General features: G+C 42.1%; 1 protein-coding gene across 1 annotated transcript in view; it reads left to right on the top strand.

The window, feature by feature from the left end:
* Nucleotides 1-22,653: 22,653 nt before the first annotated feature.
* The window catches only part of LOC308293704 (matrix metalloproteinase-14-like), a gene marked incomplete at its 5' end in the record, with an annotated part of 52,044 nt that continues 51,833 nt past the window's right edge, over nt 22,654-22,864 (top strand). The window contains one exon of the mRNA XM_080736300.1: nt 22,654-22,800. Coding sequence (XP_080592426.1) covers nt 22,654-22,800 — 147 coding nt within the window. The remainder of the gene's footprint in view (nt 22,801-22,864) is intronic.

Here is a 22,864-nt window from a genome sequence, read left to right as displayed (position 1 = left end):
TATGGTCTAATATTGCTACAAAACCTGATCCAATGATGTGTGAACAGGATAAACTACAACTGCACTCTGTCGAGGTGCCAACTTGCCTCTTGTGCACAAGTAGGCCATGTATGGCCTACTTGTGTGCCTGCAGAGCGTTCCATGAGCTGCGCTCACCACTGGCATCAACACTGGAGAGGCAGTGACATCACCACTGGCATCACCAGGAATGCTGGCCCCTCATTGGCTGTCAATGATGACATTGCCAGAAATGCTGGCCCCTGATTGGGCTACGGGCGTAAACACACAGAGCTTCCTAGATAAGCAGCGGAACGCAGCACTTGCATGCTCTGCTGGCGCAAGTAACTAGACACTCTGTCGGGGTGCCAACTTGCTCCTTGTGTACTCGTGGCCTTGTTATTTATATCAGGTCGCACTTGATGGTGGTGATGTCACCAACAATGCTGCTTCCTGATTGGCGGAAGGTGGAAAGTCTGGAGACGCGAGGTTACACACACACACACACACACACACACACACTCTCTCTCTCTCTCTCTCTCTCGCACGCACGCACGCACGCACACACGCACACACACACACACGGTTAGCTTAATGAAATTAACTGCTCAAATGCACCACTCACTTTGGTTTGATTTCTTTTTTATATAAAAATAAAATGAAAATGTGTTCCTAACTTCACAGTTAACTTAGTGTATCGGTTGGACAGTAAATTGGGCTTGCAAAGCTGGTGTCATACTGGGATGCCCCTCCCCCGACAGCCATTTTGAGAGGGTCGGGGGATATATACTGGCTATAGTAGCAGGGCTTGAAGTTAACTTTTTGAGGCACAGTGTCATCTGGACAGTCTTTTTTTATTCTTTTTTTTTTTTTTTTTTTACAAATAAATTGGCCCCCTCCTCTCCACAGTCCATAGTCTGCATACAGCACAAAGCTGCGAGGAGCATCACAGAAAAAGTTAAACCAAAAGCCACAGCTATAGTAGCAGGGATTGACATTAACTTTTTGAGGCAGAGTGTCCTCTGGACAAGTACATTTCCCTTTCACTTGTCCAGGCACAAAAGTCACTTTGTTAATTTGCAATTTCACAGTATTTTGTATTTTATTTCTTTGGACAAATAAATAAGACCCCCTTGGCCCCCTCCACTCCACAGTCCATAGTCTATACAGCACAAAGCTGCGAGGAGCGTCACAGAAAAAGTGAAACCAAAAGCCACAAGTACATTTAAAAATGTTCCTTATAGCTACTACGCTTGCATTGAGGCTCAACTTGATTTTTTATTTGATTTTTTTTTGCGCTGCAGAAAGGCTCATAGACATTAGGCTTGGCCTGTTGTCCGGGACAACTATAAATCCTTATGAACAAGTTAATTAACATGTACTTGACCCTGGGTGAAAAATGGGTTACAAAATCGTGGGATAAAGATTTAAAGTTGTACCATGTAACTTTTTTTATAAAACAAATCTGAAAATTGTCCTAACTGTTAAATCGCTAAAGTTTTAGAACACCCACTCCGTTATTTTCAGCTTCTGAAGCCTTCTCTTTATATGTTTTCTATGATCCTGGCCGTGGACCGGATTTCGCGCCAAAATGACGTAATCTGCATCATCTGTATACGTTGTGTATACGTTGCCCAATCACATCGCCGATCATGCACACATGGTACACTACCGGCCAATCACAGCGCATCTTGAAGTGGGGTCGCCATATTTGTAGTCGCCCGTGTGTCTCTTTACTCAAAAGGTAATCTCGCCTAACAGGCAGGGTGAAGTAGTCCGTTTCTCCGGAATGCCTGAACGCACAGGAACCAGGGACCCCTCTAAAGATAGCTCTCGGCGTTGTGGAGGCAGACGCGGGGGTGTGAAGGTACGAAAAACGGGCGAAAGACGCGAACGCGACCGCGGTTTGCTATAGGGCTACTGACCACTAGTTGAGCATCTTACACAGTATAGCTTTAAGAGTAATTAAATATACTTGTGGCTTTTGGTTTCACTTTTTCTGTGATGCTCCTAGCAGGACTGTGGAGTGGAGGGGGCCAAGGAGGTCTTATTTATTTGTCCCAAAAAAAAGGGGGAAAAAAGTGACTGAAATGGCAAATTGACCAGTTACTTTTGTGCCTGGACAAGTGAATGGGAAATGTAGTTGTCCAGATGACACTGTGCCTCAAAAAGTTAATGTCAAGCATAGCTAGTATATATCCCCCGACCCTCTCAAAATGGCTGCCGGGGGAGGGGCATCCCAGTATGACACCAGCTTTGCAAGCCCAATTGTGTAAATTCTTTAAAGTAACTAAAGATGTCAAGTTATTGTAGTGGAATAAAACATTGCCTACAATATGTGCATCTGACAAAGTGTAAAAATGGAACTGTTATGCATGTTTTCAGTGAGGCGATGATGCGAGATGACGTTAATGCCACCGTTGGATGATGCTGTACACAGACGACACCTACTGGTATACTCCCAGGGTTACATGACTACTCATCTACAAGCTTGAGAGAGTGACACTCTTGATGACAGTCCAGAAGGACTGAAATGCTTCAATGCTTGAATAAAATTGATGATGCAGAGCAAACAAGAATTGACACAGTCAATATATAAGCTGGTCAGATGGAAAAAAAAAAGTTTTTTGAAAAAAAAAAAAATAAAAATGTTTTTTGAAAAAAAAAAAAATTTTGGAAAAAAAAGTTTTTTGGAAAAAAAAAGTTTTGAAAAAACTCGGGCGTGCTCAAACAACAGTAATAACTGCGTATTACCTTACTGTACTTTACTGTACTGTATACTGTACCTCACTGTACTGTACTGTACATATTCTGTGTTCTATATCTATGAAGTCTGTGTTCTAGATCTATGAATTTTGTCACTCCCCCCCCCCCTGTGTGTGTGTGTGTGTGTGTGTGTGTGTGTGTGTGTGTGTGTGTGTGTGTGTGTGTGTGTGTGTGTGTGTGACTTTTACTTATAACTGAGTACATCTACAGTGCAGTATTGATACTTTTAAGATACTTTTAAAAAAACAAGTGTAAAACATTTGAGTACTTTTTCCAGCAAGAGCCGCTGATACAAACGACCTACGGCCTGGTCGCGACTTAGGCCACGACTTGGAGGTCGTAGGTCCCGGTTCTGGAGGTTTTGCGCGATCTCGGTCGTAATTCAGCGACCTGGGAAGTCCGCGATCGAAACTCTACGCTTGCTAAGGGAAGGGACGCGAGTTTAGAAACTCTACGCTTGCTAAGGGAAGGAGCGCCGCGATCGAAACTCTACGCTTGCTAAGGGAAGGGACGCGAGTTTAGAAACTCTACGCTTGCTAAGGGAAGGAGCGCTCGTTTTCAACAGCGTCGGCAGGTTAGCTACTCAGTGTCGGCAGGTTAGGGTTAGGGTTAGGGTTAGGGTTAGGGTTAGGGTTAGGGTTAGAGTTGGGGTTAGGGTTAAGGTTAGGGTTAGAGTTAGAGTTGGGGTTAGGGTTAAGGATAGGTTTTGGTGCACCTCGCGCGGTCCAAGTGACTACAATGGAGCGCTTCCTACCTCCGGTTCAGCCAATCACAAGCTTCAAAAGGTTGAATAGCGCTGCTGCTCTAGAATATTCTGCAAAAAGACGGCCCGGGGACGACCGAGGTGGCGCAACCACGGCCGGGGGTCGCGAAACTAGACCGGCCGCGACCTAACAAGTATGTACCGCGAACTACGACCTCCAGAACCGGGACCTACGACCTCCAGGTCGTGGCCTAGGTCGCGACCAGGCCGTAGGTCGTTCGTATCAGCGGCTGTCTCTCACTTTTTCCAACAGCTACTTTCCCCCATAGCCTGGAGGACTCCTGCTAAGTTTGCAGTTGCCTTAGAGCCTATTACTCTATAAATCTATCTGTGATGTCTGATTGTACTAAAACTAGCATGCTTATTAGGCAGTAGTGGGAAAAGTACTCGCATTCTTTACTTAAGTATCATGCAATACTGCAATGTCAGTGGAAGTCTTGTATTCAAAATGTAGGATACTTGAGTACAAGTATAAAAAGTATTTGTATTAAAATGTACCAAAAGCAGAAAGTACGCATTATGCAGAACTTAATGTAACCAAGGTGTTCAAATAAGTGTATTGATTGTAGGCATTTTCCAAAATCTTGTGGTATTTCACTGCTACATATCGTTCTAAATATATGCTTTCTTGTCATTTAGTACAATGAATGTGTTACCGTGTCTCTAGAAATGTGCTCATTATTGGTGAAGATACTAACTGTAATTCTCAAAGACTCGCATTGGTTCATTCAGCACATCGTTTTTGCTCTGTTTCATTTGATATTAAAATGCAACTCGAATTAATCTACTGTGTGGACACTGATCAGATGACAGGAAGAAGCAGCTCATCAATGAATGTACTTTGTGTTGCTTTTGTAAATTGTGTAGGGTACGATATTTTCATGACTTCACACCAAAGCCCATATCATGGTCATAGAGTTAAATCATTGACAACTTGCATACTCGTTCAGTTCATATGTTAATGCAGATGGTATGCAGATGGTGTGACACATCACCTACTACAGCCTACAACGATGCCCAGGGCAACACTGCATATTGTCTATAAATGGCTCACAGTTTAAATAACGTACGGTTTATTTGGACAATCATCTGTAACAGATGAAGTATAATTAAATACGACGTGATTAACGTTTGTTTGACATCCTCATCATCACAATTACATTGGATGCATCGCGTTGATTAAAGTGAATGGCTGCTATAGTTTTGCTAGTTTTCATCACCTAATCACCTTCCTTTCATAACCTAATCTCTACGTTTAGAATTGAAAGAAAAATAATGTTAATGTTAGTATGAAGCTAATTATAAAGCTTAAATGGATGATGATGTCAACAATGACTTGTGAAAATCAAAGAATGATAACCGATCTACAAGCAATCATACAAACATTTTGTACTTTGATGCCAATACTTTTGTACTTTTACTCAAGTATAGACCTCTCTTTTCTTCTGTTTCATTTATCACAAGCAGGCTGGCCACAGGCACCGGCTCAGTGTGAAGGAATGGTGCTCCCTGCTGGACAAAGTATTTCATTACAGCAGTACAGGTCTGGCTCCCAATCATGAGCTCGGTGACCATGTGACATGGACAGCCAATCGGCAAATAGGTCCCCTGAATGTCTCAGGACAATGTAATCTGTTTAAAGAGCTGGTCCTGCTGACCAGCTAAAAAGGGCAGTGTGCGGGACTTTAGTCCATGAATATTGGTAATTTGTCACTGTGCAAGGCACCTGAGTGGATGTGTGAATATTTCCTTTGCAATGATCTTTGCCCCGTTAAACTCAATTTAATAGATACGAAAATGCAATAGATTTAACTGTTGAACGTATTTCTTGCTGTAGCTTCCTTGTGTCCCGACGGCTGTCATCATGAATGACAAAGCCGTGTGTTGGGCGACCAAGCCTGGTGGAGACCTGATGCGCTCCAAGAAGCACATTTATCTATAGTTTTTTTTACCTCAATTAGCCTACACCTAACTTTGAACATTCTGTTTATTTTCTGTGGTCTGGGGTTTTCTGAATAATTATGCTCAGAAAAGTGGCGAGTTGCCCATTGACATTGATGTCACTCACAATTATTTTTATTGCAGCTGAAAGGACATTAGAACACAGGGACAGAAACAAAACTGTGGCTCATTTATTGGAGAGGATGTTTCATTTACAACTTAAAGGAGTAGTTCACCTCCAAAATGACTTTTTTTCTATTGATTACTCATGCCATGGAGACTTGAGTTCGATAATATATTTTTTTATTTTTACATTTTTTGCATTCCTGCAAGACAAATTTGATTATAGTAAATGTTCCCCCATTGATTCCAAATGGGGACCCAACTGCATTTGGGTTCCCATCTGCAAACAATGGGGGTACATTTATTGTAATCAAATTATTGTCTTGGGAATGTGACTAAAACAACAAAATATTATTGAACTCAAGTCTCCATGGCGTGATTAATCAATAGAAAAAGTCATTTTGGGGGTGAACTACACCTTTAATACAAGGACCATGATAAAAACTTTTAATGTTTTGTAAAAAACTAGCCTTTAACAGGTAAATTGTGAATTTCATATTATACATGCAATTATACCTGAAATGACATGTTCCAGAGGGAACTGAGACATAAAAAAACATGAAAGAGTGGAGGATTAGGATGGATGGTAAAGGTGTTTTGTTAGCTCTAGTTAACATGGTTGAGGTGTGAGGGGAAAACACAAGGGCGAAGCACACAGCATGTTCAACTCCCAAATGACAGTCGAGTCCCCTAGATGACGGATATCCTCTGTCAGGCAGCCAAAAACACACACAAACATCTTGTTTTTAATTAACAATTATCAGATACAGTATTTTTCCAATTCAATTCAAAGGAGCCTTATTGGAACGATAAAACATGTTTACATTGCCAAAGCAAGTGTCAAAATATAATAAAAACTCTAAATGGGGAACATACAGTATACAGTTGGTGGGGGTACAGCATTGTGTAAACAAACAGAGCTTTGTGACATTGTGTCATTTTATACAGGCCAGGGTATAAAGCTTTTGGAACAAATGGCAGCATTTCTTTTTTTCTCTATGATTTAAATGGTATACAAAAAAGCCTCAGATTTAAAATCACCTGATTCCGCTGAGTTCTGTCTTAAAGGAGTAGTTCACCCTCAAAATGACTTTTTTTCTATTGATTACTCACGCCATGGAGACTTGAGTTCAATAATATTGTTTGTTTTTTGTCGCATTCCTAAGACAAAAAAATGTATTATAGTGAACTTACCCTGACGGTTTCCCCATCCAATGCCATGCATTTGGGTCCCCATCCAGGGCCATGCATTTGGGACCCCATCCGGAATCAATGGGGGTAAATTTCACATTTTTGTCTTAGGAATGCGACACATACAATAAATATATTTTATTGAACTCCAGTCTATGGCATGAGTAGGCCTAATCAATAGACAAAAAAAAGCATTTTTGGGGTGAACTACTCCTTTAAACCTCCTAACTCCATTGGATCCTCCACACTGTCAGTCAAACCACCTATACCTCCAACTTTGGAGATAGTTTTTCCCACAATTGTTTAGAATGTCAGATGGGAAAAAACTATCTCCACACGAACTGTGTAGCCTATTTGGGTAAAGTGATGATAATGGGTAAAGTGATTCAAGAATATGACAATGTATAAAGTCACCTAGCTCTGGTCCATGGCGTTAGAAGGGAGATATCCTTCTAAGTCTATGGACCATGGAGCTAAAAGTCACTATATTTACCAACTTTGATGAGGCAGTAGGTGTTGTTCTAAAAACTGTCCCCCGGCAATGTAGTTCAGTGTAATACCGCCACCTGCTGGACAACAATGTATTTCTTCATATCAGACTCAGAACTATTAGGCTACATCAGCTTTCCAGACATAGGCCTATTATTACATCATATTCATAACTGTCACACTTTGGGCTAAGTGCGGGTAGTGTTTGCCCCAAAAGCACTTGATTTGAAGCCTCCAAAAATACTAAAGAACTCAAATAGTTCAAGGTTCAAAAAAATAGGAAGTCAGGGAGTTTCTTTGTTACAAAAACAGTGTTTTATTCACCTTGTTCGTGTCCAGGCAAAACGTTCAAAAGGCACAGCACAAATAAAGTATATACAGGCTCCACTGGCCAGCAATTGGTACAGCTCTTCCCTCTCCCACAGTTCTACTTTAACTGATTTGAGCAATGGCAGGTCCCCCTCTTAAAGGCTAAGCCCCTCCCATTGGACCATACCAATTCTGATTGATTCCACAATATACCAGTATCTTTCAATGTCCAAAGACAAGGTTCCATGTCAATTAATGACAATATAATTCATAGACATTAAAGTCATCACATTACTCAAATTATAAACATCTCAAATAATTACATCACTTTAGACAGCCCAATTTCCCATTTTACCCAAAACCACAGTTGGTATGTTCAGCATTCAGGTAATCAGGACCAGTCTAAGTGAGTACAGGTGTGTGTGACAGGCTCCCTTCAATGGAGTCATCATCAAGTGAAACAATTAAACCAACAACAATTTTCAATACACATTCTCTGCAAATAAACTATAAAGTGCAACTCAAACTTAAACCCAGTGTTGATATACTGTATAATGTCAGTTAACACGTATTGGGTGAACATAAAAAAGGTGGTTAAGAGTCAGTGGCAGGCCGAACTGCCACAATAACCCTTGCAGAAAAAGTGAAACTGAAATTAGAAGAAGAAGAATATGGTCCCGCGCCTTCGGGACGTTTTTTGTCGCGTACATTTGCACATACGTGAGATTTATCTCTGCATTTTACCCATCCTATAACAACTAGGAGCAGTGAGCAGCCATATTCGGCGCTCGGGGAGCAATTTTGGGTTAAGGTCTTGCTCAGGGACACATTGACACATTGCTGCCTGACCGGGAATCGAACCAGGGACAACCAGGGGAACTGGTTCCCCAGGCAGGCTCCCTAACCACTCAGCTATGGTCACCCGACCCCATACACACACACGCACGCACGCACACGCACGCACGCACGCGCACACGCACACACGCACACACGCACATCTCATTCATTCATGATTCACTCAATCAGGATCAACAAGTGAAATAGGAATGAGATGACACACAAAGAAATGAGCAGGCACAACCGGAACACTTTGCCTAAACTGATAAATAGGTTAGTGTACCCGTCTCTCCCTGTCTGTCGCAATGATTACTATCATATCAGTTTTTGAGCGGTGGTGAGCCGCTCCTCAGAATCACTATGTCAGTTTGTGTGTTATTTTTTCTTCCTATCGCCAAAATAAAAGTCTGGGTTTCCGAGGCTAGTTTGTGTGTGGATGGTGGGTGGGTGGTGTGGATGCGTATCATGGGAATACCTAAAATGACCACACACACTAAGGGAGGGGCGCTGTTTAGCAGGCCAGGCACACTTAGGCGCTGTACAGACATTTGCGTGAAACATCTTCTCCGTATCGTCTGAGAATGGCCCCTGGGGGCGCCGTACTAATGCATTGTCAATGGAAGGTTGTTTGGTGTTTTGTCGTTGCCGTGTCTCTTGGCCAAAAGACAGATTGCGGTTGAGCTAGAGACACGGCAACGACAAAAAACCAAACAACCTTCCATTGACAATGCATTAGTACGGCGCTCCCAGTGGCCATTCTCAGACGATACGGAGAAGATGATTCACGCATATGTGTGAGTCCAGCCCCAGACACACATACTCAGACACACACGCACGCGCACGCGCGCACGCACACACACACACACACACACACACACACACACACACACACACACACACACACACACACACACACACACACAAACACACACACACACACACACACACACACACACACACACACACACACACACACACACACACACACACGGGGGGGGGGGGGGGGTCTGCAGGTCACACACACACACACACACACACACACACACACACACACACACATGCCTGGGTGACCTACAGTACCTTCAAGAGCCACTGTTAAGCAACCTTGCAATGCATGTATTTTACCCATATACGGGGCTGCTCCACTCACCCAACGGTGCACAGCCTCCACCGCTCAGTTCACACGGGTGTGATTTTAGTTGATAGTTTGTTTTTTGTTTTAATTAAGGAATATCACTTGCACTACCTCTAATCTGATCTTGTTGTCTTCCATCTGTCCCCATGAAAACTATTTTGACCCCAGAGGGGTTATAAATTTAGACCTACTTCCTTCACAGGTGTTTCCAATAATATGCTATTGTGTTCCATTCTGGTCAAACAGTCAATGTGCTGCTATTGTTCACGTGGGTTCACTGGAAACACTCCGTTACAATAAACGGAACAGAGCCTTAACCCTTAATTAGTTCATAGCTAAGCTATTTATATCCACAACTATTTATATCAATATGGCTGGCGTGAAAAGGGCAAAACAGACTACGATGGGTCACCAAACTCGGCGTGACCACAATAAAGTTGCAAACGGGCCGCCCATTGTTGGGTTGGGCGTGTGGTTAATTTTCTTTACAAATGAAGAAAATATTGTAAGATATAAACCTATGAATTGATGTCTGCAACATGCTCAACCGTCCGTTGTGCGCCTCTGTCGATGTTCAAACTGCAGGGGAAATGAAATAAAATGGAAAATAAAAAACTATTTCTCATGGGGAGGGGGCCTAGCCCTGTTTAGTCATGAATGAGGTGCCGCCTGGTTTTCGCACTTTCTACACATTTAGCCCGTAAATGTTCATAAACCTTCTTATTTCAAATACAAAGTACTCAAGGATGAGATTGGGATGTTATAATACTTTGCGGCTCTACAGCAGTACCCGTGTATTCCGTAATGTTCAATAAAACGCATTTTATTCCGATCTGTGCCCATTTTATCACAGAGTTATATAACGTAACAGCGTGCAATACACCTTCCAACCGATAGTGTTGCGTAGTTGAAAGAATGATATTAGAATCGGAGAAAACGGCAATTGATTAGATTAGAATGTTTTTTATTGAACAATACGGAAGATACTGGTACTTTTGCGGGACCGTACTATGTTGTGACATCCGCAGACGACCCGTAAGCACTTTATTTTTTGAAATATAAACTTTTATGTAGACATGCGGGGAAAATATGGAGGAAGTGCTCTAAACCGTAGTGTTTACCATGGGCATGGCTAGGGAGGAGTCATGGAGGCGTGTATCTATTCTGCATCTAGCTTGAGGCAAGAAAGACCCAAATCCAGAGTGAACATTTTTAACTCAAATCTTTGCTTCTGGGGGTCCCTGCCCTGGAACTAAATATTTTGAGATGGGTTTCCACTGTTAATAGGTCTACATATCATTGTGGGGGTCCTTGACATGGCCAACTTTGAGAACTGCTGATAATAGGCCGATTCTACATTTTTTCTGAAAAACCTATGTTGGCTATGTTGCTAATCTAGGACTATTATAGCCTAGCCCTAGATAGTAGTAGATAGTAGTTCTCAAACTTGGTCATGTAAAGGAGAAGGACCCCCAAAATGATATGTATTTAGCCGCGGACCCCCGTCTCTAAATATGTTGTTCCACGGACCCCCAGAAGCAGTGTTAAAAATGTTCATTCTGAATTTGGGTCTTTCTTGCCTCAAGTTGGATGCAGAATAGATGCACGCGTCATGGAAGGGGCGTGCATGCCGCACACATAAATGAGCGTGTCCGAGACCCGTGGGATTAGGGAACACACGCTCACACCTGCACGGCCCGTGTGTTCATCAACTAGTCCACGGTCAAACGTGACACCGCAAGCAATTTCTGAATTCTTTCAAATTGATCGTGATTCATCTTAAACTGTATTTATATAGGCCTATATTTGAAACGTTTATTATCATCGACAGTGAAGCGCACAATATGATGATGGCTCTGATCAACTTTAAGGTAAATATTAGGCCTATCATCATCACAAGCAAACAAACGTGTCATGTTTTGTTCAAGTAGCCTAAATAGTCTTAAATAATGCTTATTAGTTGTGTATTTGATTCCCTCTCATCTGCGCCAATATCTCTGCATGCCGTAACGTTTTTAATTCATGATAATGTGCATTATTAATATTATGTTGCTATGCAATCTCAAAGTGTTATTTGATGTGCACAGCTAACCGCGATACTGATTGTCTTCAGTTTCACCTGCCAAGCAGTCCTGGGTGAGTAATTAGAGCTCAATCAATGGGGGGGGGGGGGGGGGGGAGGCTGCAAACGTTTTGTTTTTAATTAACTCTAATTAGCAGGAGGTGTCAATATTGATCCCTTTGTTTTTGGTGTACAGTAACTAAGTACATGTTGTAGGCCTACTTAAGTACTGTACTTAACGTTTGGAGGTATTTGTACTTTACTTGAGTATTTCCAATACTTTTACAATCTACTCCACTCTATGACTCCACTACATCTCCGATCCAAATGCTGTATAGGCCTTCTTTTACTCCACTAAATGTATTTGCAAACTTTAGTTACTTTGTAGAATTAAATTGTATCATAAAACATGCATAAACCACTTAAGCCCTATTTCATGCTGCGACGTGTTGTGAGCTTGTAGATCTGCTATTTTCAAACATTTTGTACTTTAAGTACATTTTGATGCCATCACTTTCATACTTTTACTCAAGTACATTTTGAATTCCAGACTTTTACTTGCAAGAGAGCATTTCTATATTGCGGTATTGATACTTTTACTTAAGTAAAATATGTGAGTACTTTTTCTTCCACCACTGGCTTTTAGGAATATGCGACCCTAAATCCTGCAAAGACCCGACCATATGTACGCTGTCTGGGGATCACATGAGCTGCAAGTGCCGCACGGGTCTTTACAACGACCTGTGTGACAAAGGTAAGGCTGTGGTCCTAATCCTAGTGCAGACAGGGGCGTCAATTGGGTATGGCAGGGGCATGCAGCTGCCATACCCTGGGTCCGGGGGGGGGGGGGGGTTACTTTTAAATATAAATCCATGAATGTCTCTTTGTCTACTGTGCTGGTCATTGTGTTAAATTACAGTAAAATAACTACAGTACAAATGCAAAATTCTCCCCATCTCGACAAAATGGTATATTCCCAGGTTCCGCAGGTCAGCTGCACAGGTGCAATGCATTATTGTAAATTGTGGCACGTTTACTAACATGCCAAGTTTAGCTGCACTTGAACAACCATTCCAGGCTGCCCAAGAAACTGCCCAAGAAACCGTAGAAAGGTATGGCAACATGACAGGTGTCTCTTCGCGCGCGTGCAAGACACCTGTCATGTTGCCATACCTTAGCTTTTTCTGAACTGACGCCACTGAGTGCAGAAGACCTCAAACATTTTGGCTCGTCACCCTCTAAATATCTGTTAATCCATGGCACCCCTGAATTACATTGTTCCTATTTACAGTAGGCCTACTTTACATTTATGCCAAATATGTGAGGAAAACTTGAGAATCAGTTTTCATTGACGGATTGAACATAATTGCTAGGCCTAAAGGCTACTTTTCGTTTAACCACAGCATTTCATTTTACTGCTAAACATTAATCAAAAAGATAAGTTAAAGATGTATAACTGAGGGCCCATTTGGTTACCCACCCCATCATTTAGCTGGGGACCACCTGGAACCCCCTTAAGGACCACTGGTTGAGAACCACTGTCCTCCTAAATAATGCAGTGGTTCTCAAACATCGGCTCGGGTCACCCCTGTAAACAACGTTTTCATCCACAGCATCCCTGAATTACATTCTTACTTTCAGTACTTTACATTTATGTCATATGTAAATCTTTCCCCTGAAGATGCAGTAGGCCTACCGGTATGTGTCACAAGGACAACGTGAGAGATTATCAGTTGCTATTAGGACAGATTTTCAAATAATTGCTATACTGGGCGTAGGACAGATTTTCAAATAATTGCTATACTGGGCGTAGGACAGATTTTCAAATAATTGCTATACTGGGCGTGCAACCACCGCATCCTATGCTGGGGGTATATTGACCAAAAATAGTCGATCTACAAGCTCACAACGCATCGTTGTGAGCTTGTAGATCTGCTATATTTGGTGAAGAGACTTGGTGTATTGTAGACTGAAAAATAAAGCACAAAGCAAAGTGCAAGAGTCGATTGATACATTCCAAACATTAAGTATTCTGAGACGCCCCTGGACTTGTAGTGGTTTTCAACTTTTTTTCCAAATCTAGGTCCCTTATTTTTTTTTGGTCATTTGAGCCATGGCCCACCATTTGATGAGGTTCGCCCTCTCAGGCCCAACATTTGACTATTTTGTTATCATTGGATAGGATTTTTATCATTTTCTTTTATTCGCCAGATGCAAAGATCACCGTTCTGTGTACTAAGGACTACATCACTCTGTCGGTGGCGGAGGGATACTTCCAGTATTACAACACACCCATCGACACCCTGCATCTGCCCAACAAATCCTGTGGGGTCCAGAGGGAGGTGAGCTACGGAGAGGCCTTCTACGTAGCCAAGATACCCAAAGATCAGTACACGGCCTGCGGAGGAAGGAAACTGGAGGTAATGGGGATACGTTTTGTGATCAGGGGTCTTCAATGTGTTTCAGCCCAAGGACCCCTTAGCTCAGTGTTTCTCAACCACTGTGCCTGGGGACCTTTGGTGTGCCTCTGAGAAGGGTCAAGTGTGCCCCTTGAAAGCCAGTATTGTATTTATCATTTTGAAAATGATTTAAACTAGTGAAAACAGCCGATCTACAAGCACACAACGCCTCGCACGCTTGTAGATCTGCTGTTTTCACTACTGTTGTTGACAGCCTTGTATGATGTAGCAGGGCTTTGCTTTGCGAAGAAACGTACAAATTTGAAACTTGGAGATGCAAGGTTTCTTCCCGACAGTGATGATATTTACACCACCCGTATTATGTTGGTGTGCCCATGGATTCTTGGGACGTGAAAAGTGTGCTCATGCAGAAAAAAGTTTGAGAAACACTGCCTTAGCTGACAGAGATGAAGCAGGGACCCCCACTTCATGTTGTATAAAATTGTGTTTCAGATTCAACTTTTTCATAGATGGTTTCATATACTTTTTTGACAGCACTATCATATTTGATGTTTTACTTAGTAAACCTGACCTTTGGCTCATTATTTGGTCTGCTTTTTTTTGTTACCGAAAATAGATGATCTACAAGCTCAATACAACTCGCATCGCGAGGCGTTGTGAGCTTATTTGAAGCCTGATTTCTACTTTGTTAGGCGTCGGTGTCTTGCATCAAAAATATCCATTGTACAAACACGTTGCAGCGCGATGCGTTGTGAGCTTGTACCTCGGATATTTTCATACATGACACTGCAGGTACAAAGGTATTGATCTAAAGGATTGCCTATACATCTTGGTTTCAAATGGTATCAAAACATTTTGTTGGTGTTGTAATGGCTGATATTTCTGTCAGACTTTGTTTCATTGTGAGCTTGTAGATCTGCTATTTTCAGAGCACAACCAAACATAAAATGACTTGTCTTTTTAGTTCCACTGGATCTCCACTAGTCCACTATTTTTCATTTGACGAAATTGTCAAATATGCACATTGCTATGTGTACTGTATCTATTGTATATTGTGCTGGCATTCTAACTTTTTCTACCTCTCTCCTACAGAAAAACATAACCCACATCACATACGCCCTAAGTCTATCGTCGGAGCCTCAAGTCCATCGCAACATCATCCGAGACCCCATCATCCAGATCGACTACAAGTGCATCTACCCCTACGTCCGAACGGTCAGCCTACCGTTCCCAGTTGTGCCATACGTAAGGTAAGCGGAAACCAGTGTTGATTTCTGAAACTAAGACAAAAAATGTTCTAACATTTTTTTCTTTTTTTTTTTACGATTTCGTCAGTTAATAAAAACTACACTGAAATGTTAGGGAGAGACTAGTTGAGAAGAGATCCGGTAGAACAGTAGAATAAAGTAAATTTCCTTGGTTGTGCTCAGAAAATGGCAGATCACAACGCGTCACAGTGCGAGGCGGTGTGAGCTTGTAGATGGAGAAGTGTAAAATCTGGCGTTATCAGTTATATGTTGGGGAAATCTATAAAGTAACTAGAAACTTAAGTTTGCAAATAATTTTAGTGACATTAAAAAGTGGCCTACAGTATGTGCCTGCCTCTGACAAAAGTATATAAAGAGTATATAATCTATAAAAAGTGAAATATTCTGCATGTTTTCAGTGAGGTGTTGATGCGAGTAGATGACCTCGATGCCACCGTTCAGATGATGTTGTACACGGACGACACCTACTCCGAGGGTTACATCCATGCACCTACCATCGAGCTTTTGGACAGGGTACGTAGATGTGTGCATTTTGGACAGGGTACGTAGATGTGTAACCAGCTCATGCTGCACAGCCAAAACGGTCTTGTCTACAAGCTCTCCGAGTGACGCATCGAGACCTTGTACATTGGACAATTTGCAGTGGTTATTGTTTTCAGTTATTTTAAGATTGGAGCATATGAAGTGATTGGACAATCAATATGTTCCATAAAGCATCTTCCATAAAACTTGATAGTCTCTGGATATTGCATATACAAGCAAAAGATTAAAGCCTCAATCTGTGATTTCTTCACATTGGGGGGAGTTCATACAAAACACTGCCAGTCTTGAGATGTTTACTTTTGCTTTAAACCATTTAGAATGGGTACACATTATTGTGTATCATTATTTTATGCTTTAACTATTGAAAAATAGCAGATATACAAGCTCACAGCGCGGCACCGAGTGCCGCGCTGCGAGCTTGTAGATCTGCTATTTTTGAAAAATCGTGCAAATTAGAATTTTGACCAGATTCTATCAGTGTCTTTTGAATCCTTCTAAGATTTTTTGAAAAAACCTATGTTTCTATGTCAGCAATCTGGCTAGCCATCGTCAAAGAAAAGGTCCTTTTCACTTAACTGGAGCTCAGTTAGTCTGTTCTTGAGAGACTACTATGTCAGTGGTTCTCAAACTTTTTTTCATGTGAAGGACCCCCAAAATGATATGAATCTGTCCACGGGCCCCGCATCTCAAAATATTTAGTTCCAGGGACCACCCAAGAAGCAAAATTTGAGTTAACAATCGTTCGCTTTAAAAATACATAGATTCAAAGATTTGCACTCCTCCCCCACAAATCATATATCCGTGGGTCCCCAGGTGTATGTGGAGGTGAAGGTGACGGAACCGTTGGATTTCTTCAATCTTCGACTAGATGACTGCTGGGCCACGCAGTCCGCAGACCCCAACACTACGGACAGCCTGAGCCACATGCTGTTGGAAGACGGGTAGGCCTGTTCAACATCAGGGGTCATCAATGTGTCTGTACAGATCAATCTAAAAAAAAGAAAGAATGTTGTGTATGTGTCATTTTCTTTAAACGACCACCTCACCTCTGGGACAACCAGATCTTATTTTATTGTTGTTTGGGACACGATCAACACATTTTTATTTTATTTTTTGTGTTCAATCTGTGTTTTTAGATATTTTAGTATTTCAGCATGCAACAACTGGTCATATGATGCTTTGTTGCATGATGTTGCATCATCTATTGCATCATATGATGCAAAATGCATCATATGACTAGTTCTAGCATGCTGAAATACTAAAATATCTAAAAACACAGATTGAGCACAAAAAATAACTCTTGTGTTGTGTTGATCGTGTCCCAAACAACAATAAAGGTGGTCCTTTAATATAATTAATTCCTTTAAACTTTCTTATATTTTAGATTCATTGTGCATGCAGTGAAATATTCAAAAGCTTTTTATTTAGATACAGCTTTTTATGGCATACAGCTCATGAAAATCAAAAATCCATATCTCAAAATATTAGAATATTCCATACACGACCACTCAAAAGAAAGATTTATAAAACTGAAATGTCAAACTTCTGAAAGTTTATGTTAATTTATGCACTCAGTACTTGGTATGGAATACTTTGAACAAATGTCTTCATCAATGGGGCGTGGCATGAAGGTGATCAGCCTGGTACTGCTGAGGTGTTATGGTCAGCCCATGTTTGCTTTGATGGAGGCCTTAAGCTCATCTGTGTGGTTGAGTCTGGTGTCTCATCTTCCTCTTGACAACACAACACATATTCTCTGTGGGGTTTGGGTCAGGCCAGTTTTCTGGTCAGTTAAACTCGGTACCAAACTCATACCATGATCAGTTACTTGTAGTTTTGGCTCTGTGGGCAGATGTCAAGTGCATCTGGCAGAGTCTGGTTAGTTTCCCTCATAGTTTTGAGTCATTTTGTTAGTTTTATACTAACCAAATTCGCCTCTCTTTCTCTCATCCCCTCTCCAGCTGCGTCATCGCAGAGGACGACACGGTCAGTTTCGTGTCGCTGAACGGGACCTCCGACCCGGGGTCCGACCAGACACAGATCAACGGGAGGGACGGCGTCGTGCGCTACAGCTTCCAGATGTTCCGCTTCCGAACGGAGCCTCACCAGCTGTACCTGCACTGCTCTGTCCAGATCTGTGAGAGAGACCAGGAACACGAGGCCGACTGCATCCCTGTAAGCAATTAATTCAATTCAAAGGAGCTTTATTGGCATGAGAAAACGTACGTTTACATTGCCAAAGCAAGTTTCGCAAATAAAATAAAAACTGTTGAAAATTTGGAACATAATACAGTTGGAGGGGGTACAGCATTATGTAACTGAGCTATGTCGCATTGTAACATTTTATATATGTAGAGGGTATAAAGCTTTTGGAACAAATGGCAGCATTATTTTTTCGTAAGCAATAGCATGCTTTGCTCCAAACCAGTGGTTCTCAAATTTTGAGACTCGAAGGTCTCCCCTTAACTTATGACAGTGTATAAATGGAACTAAATGGACCCCAACCGGTCCATTTGGTTCCATTTGTACACTGTCAAAGTACACTGTCAAAGTTGTAGGGGTCAATTTAGACCTCCATAAAGGAACCTAGAGAGACCATCTCCACTTAGAGGACCACTGCTCCAATACCAATGTGTATCTTGATGCAGTGGTCTAAAGCAAATCTGCATTGTGGGATTTGTTTTTTATATCATAACATCAGATTAAGTTAATAAAACGTCTAGTCTGGAATTATTTAATTACATTTGCTACAGTACATGCGTTGTTGTTTTGACATATAATGAACAGTTAAAACACTTATGTAGTTTGAAGAGCATTAAGAAGCAAGGTGATGACAGCATTACTGGTGTGACTTGTTCTGCAAAATTGTCCACTGACTCCTTCATCTTTGTCATTTTTTTTTATTTTGTTCATTTTTAGAGTTGTTCAGCCAAGTCTTCCATCACTAAGAGAGAAGCCGTGGCACCGAGTCTTAACCAAGGCCTGCTGTCATACGGTCCCATCAGGATCGACATGCCACAGCCAGCTGAGTCTTTAAGTAAGGAAAATGTTTATGTGTCCGTCTTAGGGCTTAAATCAACACAAAACGATTATAGTCAATGTTTTATAATGGACTAAATTGGTTTAATCTGATTAACACTGTATTATTCTTTGTTGTACAATGGTGGTGTAAAAAAAACGAGTGAAAATGGCAGATCTACATGTGTCGCGATGTGATCTATTTTCAATATTGTTCAAATAATCATTCTATCGCAATCGAGGCAAAGGTTGGGAAAGAAATGATTTGAAGTCCTCTCGCAGCTCTACATCTCCACTGAAAATGGCTGACCTACAAGCTTACAAAGGGTTGCAACATGATTTGAGCCTGTAGATTGCTATTGTCTCTGAATATTCGCCCCAAAATGCTTTTTCCTTCCCCTGCCCCATGCGCGTCTCTTGTATAATAATCAATAGAACACTTTCAGTAGCCACTGAAAGAAAAATGTCAATGTTCAGTTCTCAACCTCACTAAGCATTCTGAATTTCCCCAAAGGCATTTGTCAAATTCCTAGGACTGTTGGTTTGACAGAATTTGTTCAATCAAGAGATGGCATTAGAAAGCTGCATTTCACAATGCATTATCTCAGGTGGTTGTACACGGTAATGTAGACCTACTGTATGTTATGCATAGTGTTGTAGTTTTTGGGCTCTAGGGGCTCTAAAGTGGTAATTTGAGGGCGGATTCACACTGCGGTCTCCGGTGCGTTCTCGAGACTGCTTGGCAGATGTTTTGACAGTGAAGTCTGCGTTTGTCCTCAGAAACGGCAGCCTTGAGACCACCTCCGGAGGTAGTCTCGAGTCCGCTTGATGCGTCCTCAAGAACGGTGCGCTGCAATGTGAAGCTACTGTTCCATGAACAAGGAAGTGGTGTCGCTTCTGCTGGGAGGAAAATATCAAGGATTGATCTGTGACGTCACTATTAAGATACCAAGGATGCGCCAGTGATGTTACTGTGGCGCGATGACTTCAGACAGCGTTACGTTGTGATGTTTCAAAGACAGTCAGCACACACTGCTTTGGTTGTGTATTGTTCTGTTATTGTTACTCAAGATAACGTCAGGAACACTGTAAAACGTTATATTCGCTCTAAATTCTGACAAGATACTCTTCTTCTGTGACATGACATTTTATATCTCCCAAAGCCCCATGGTCAACAAGCGCCCCCGGGAGGCACATGAATACCATTACAGTTGAATGAAGTGTACTCCAGGGAGTCCAGGCACAGGAGAATTTTGGTCAATGTGAATGCTGGTCAGCGGGGACCAGGCAACTGTTTTCAGAAACAGTTCTAATCAATCGGATTGCAGTGTGAATCAGCCCTTAAATGGGGCTTTTTATAAGTCTAACTCTGGACCAATTGGTTCCATTTGTACACCCGGTCTTACTCTGTCATAGTTACGTTTGTGGTCCTTTTGAGAACCACTGAGACTAAAGCATTGTATTTCCACGTTGCAGGTGTAATGAAGATGGCGGCGCTGCCCGTAGCGGGCATCTGGGCTGTGGGATTGGTGCTGGTTCTGCTCGTCGCTGTTGCCAAGGCAGGCAACAGGAGACTGATGAAGTCACGAGGGAATCGCTGACAAATGCTTCTATTTTTAGTTTGAATAAAATTGTAAATCTTAAACTGAAAAGTACCTGCATCTTTGTATTCATTTCTATGCCTGATTACATGGAGAGAGAGAGACATTTATTTTACGGGGGGGGGGGGGGGGGAACATCAGGGTATCTTAAACTGAAAAGTACCTGCATCTTTGTATTCATTTCTATGCTTGATTACATGGAGAGAGATTGACATTTATTTTATGGGGGGGACATCAGGGCTCATGTAGTTGTAGCTTTCCAAACTTGAAACTAGCCTGGTTTGATCCACTTTAGTCAGTCAGTCTAGCGTGGGCTCTTTCATGAAATGTTGGGTTACTTTCATGAGTGGCGCAAACTGCTGCCATGAGACTAATGGCAAAGCAGTTGAAAATGGTCTCGATTGATAATGTGAGCTGCTGTACAATCCTCGACAATGGAAGAAGTTGTTCAAGGCAGTATTTAAATTGTTATTGTACTGTATAGACTATAGAGATGCTGCTGCATTGTTTCAATTGCTTTGATCTAAGTGGGGACCTGGGACCTCCATGGGTCCTGGAGGGGGTTCCAGGATGTCCCCAGCAGAAATGACCAGTGTCATGTCCTTTTTAACCATTATAATAGGCGATATATAGCTAAGCCTGTATAGGTGATTTGAAAGTAGCTGATCTGCAAGCTCACAATGCATTGCACATTGATGTGTCATGTGCCTGTAGATTAGTGTTGTTAAAAGTTTGAAACAATTGGAATAGCCTATTCTCCAAACTTGACATATCTTAAAAGGATTAAGAACTAGACGTGTCTTCCAGCCCTCAAGTGTAGTTTCCCAGGGTGGCCACCACAAGGTGTCAGCATTGCTCTACTGTCCTGTTATGTTGGGTCGGGTCTGGTGGTTCATTAAATTGTGGGGGAGGGTTTGTCTTCTCTGGTAGAATCTTTTGTTCTGGGGGTTCTGGATAAAGACTGCGTGCTGCTGGAGCTCTGTGCTGTGCTACGTGTGGAACTGTTGCAAAACGAATACACTGCTAGCCTAATAGACGTCATTGGGGGAGGTTTATTTCCCCTAATATAACATAATTTACTGCGGGACTTTAAAGTTAAATGACGCACAGGCTGCTGTTGTGGGTCTGTTAGAGCTGCAACCCGGAACTCATTTATAAAGCCTTTATTTTTGACCAAACAAGATAAGTGCAGTACTCAAGTTAAGCCGTCTCTCAACGCAGGTGACGCGGGTTCGAATCCCAATGCCAGGAAGTCTTGTTGCATATGTTATCCCCCTCCCTCCCAGTGACACGACAGACTACTGAGTAGTTACATTTACTCAAGTACATTTTACTTGTATTTCTTTTGGTTGACCTACTTCAGTGGAGTATTTCCAAATACTTTTACTTCCACTCCACTACATCCCAGAGGCAAATAGCCACTATCATATGATCAAAAGGTATTTTATAGGCCTATTAGGTCTACTTGTTGTACATTTGAAATTGGAAATTCTACATGAGTAGCTTACATTCTACTTTAGGCAGAAGGCAGGCCACATACAAAAATAGGCAACTTTTTTTACTCGAGTTAAAGTTTACAATTCCTGGACTTTTAGGCTACTTGTAGTATTTCTATACACTGCCGTATTGATACTGGAGGAGTAGTAGGCCTATTCTCATTGTCCCCTCCTCCCAAATGCTAATCCCTCCTCTGTGCTGAATGATCAGACAGAGACTGGAGCTGTAGTGATCTGGTCTGTGGACTCAAACAAACTGCTCTCCGATCTGTTTTAGACTGAACTACCACATTATTATCCAGGGATGTAAATGAAACGCGCTCTGACCCAAACAATGGGTCATAATACATACATAAATTGTATAGTTTGAAGAAGCAGTCAGTCGTGTAATTTTTGCAGCATGTCGGTCTATTGTACAAGTACGCACAGCAGTGACAGCGCGCTAATATCCTCCTGGATCTCTCTGCTCCGTGCGTCAAGAAGACGCTCCAAGACGCTCCATTGACGCGTCAAAGAAGGGAGAAAAAACAAAACACCGTTGGACGCAGACAGACAGACAGACGGTTCACCCCCAGATCTTCAACTCCAGCCCGTGTTACTCTGTTGTTGACGCATCTGGTCGTTTGAGCAACAACAACATCTGCCCTCAGAAGAGGAGCGAGGAAGGAGGTTTTGTCTGTGCTGTTGTTAGAAGATGGCTCCAGCATGCTGCTGTCCCAGGAGGACATCACAGAGCTGGTGGAGACCCATCACCAGCATAGCCTGGTTCTGGGCTGTTCTCCTGTGCATGGACCGCTGCTGCACGGCGGCGGTTGATGTGGAGGAGAGCTTCAATGCTGAGGTATGTACTATGTATGTATTCCCACATACTGTATTTATGGACCCTTTAGAGTATCTATAGACCA

This window comes from Nannobrachium achirus (genome assembly GCF_963921795.1).
Source record: "Nannobrachium achirus genome assembly, chromosome: 11".
Lineage (NCBI taxonomy): Eukaryota > Metazoa > Chordata > Actinopteri > Myctophiformes > Myctophidae > Nannobrachium > Nannobrachium achirus.
The sequence above is the reverse complement of the archived record's forward strand: the minus strand, read 5'-3'. Positions and strand labels throughout refer to the sequence as shown.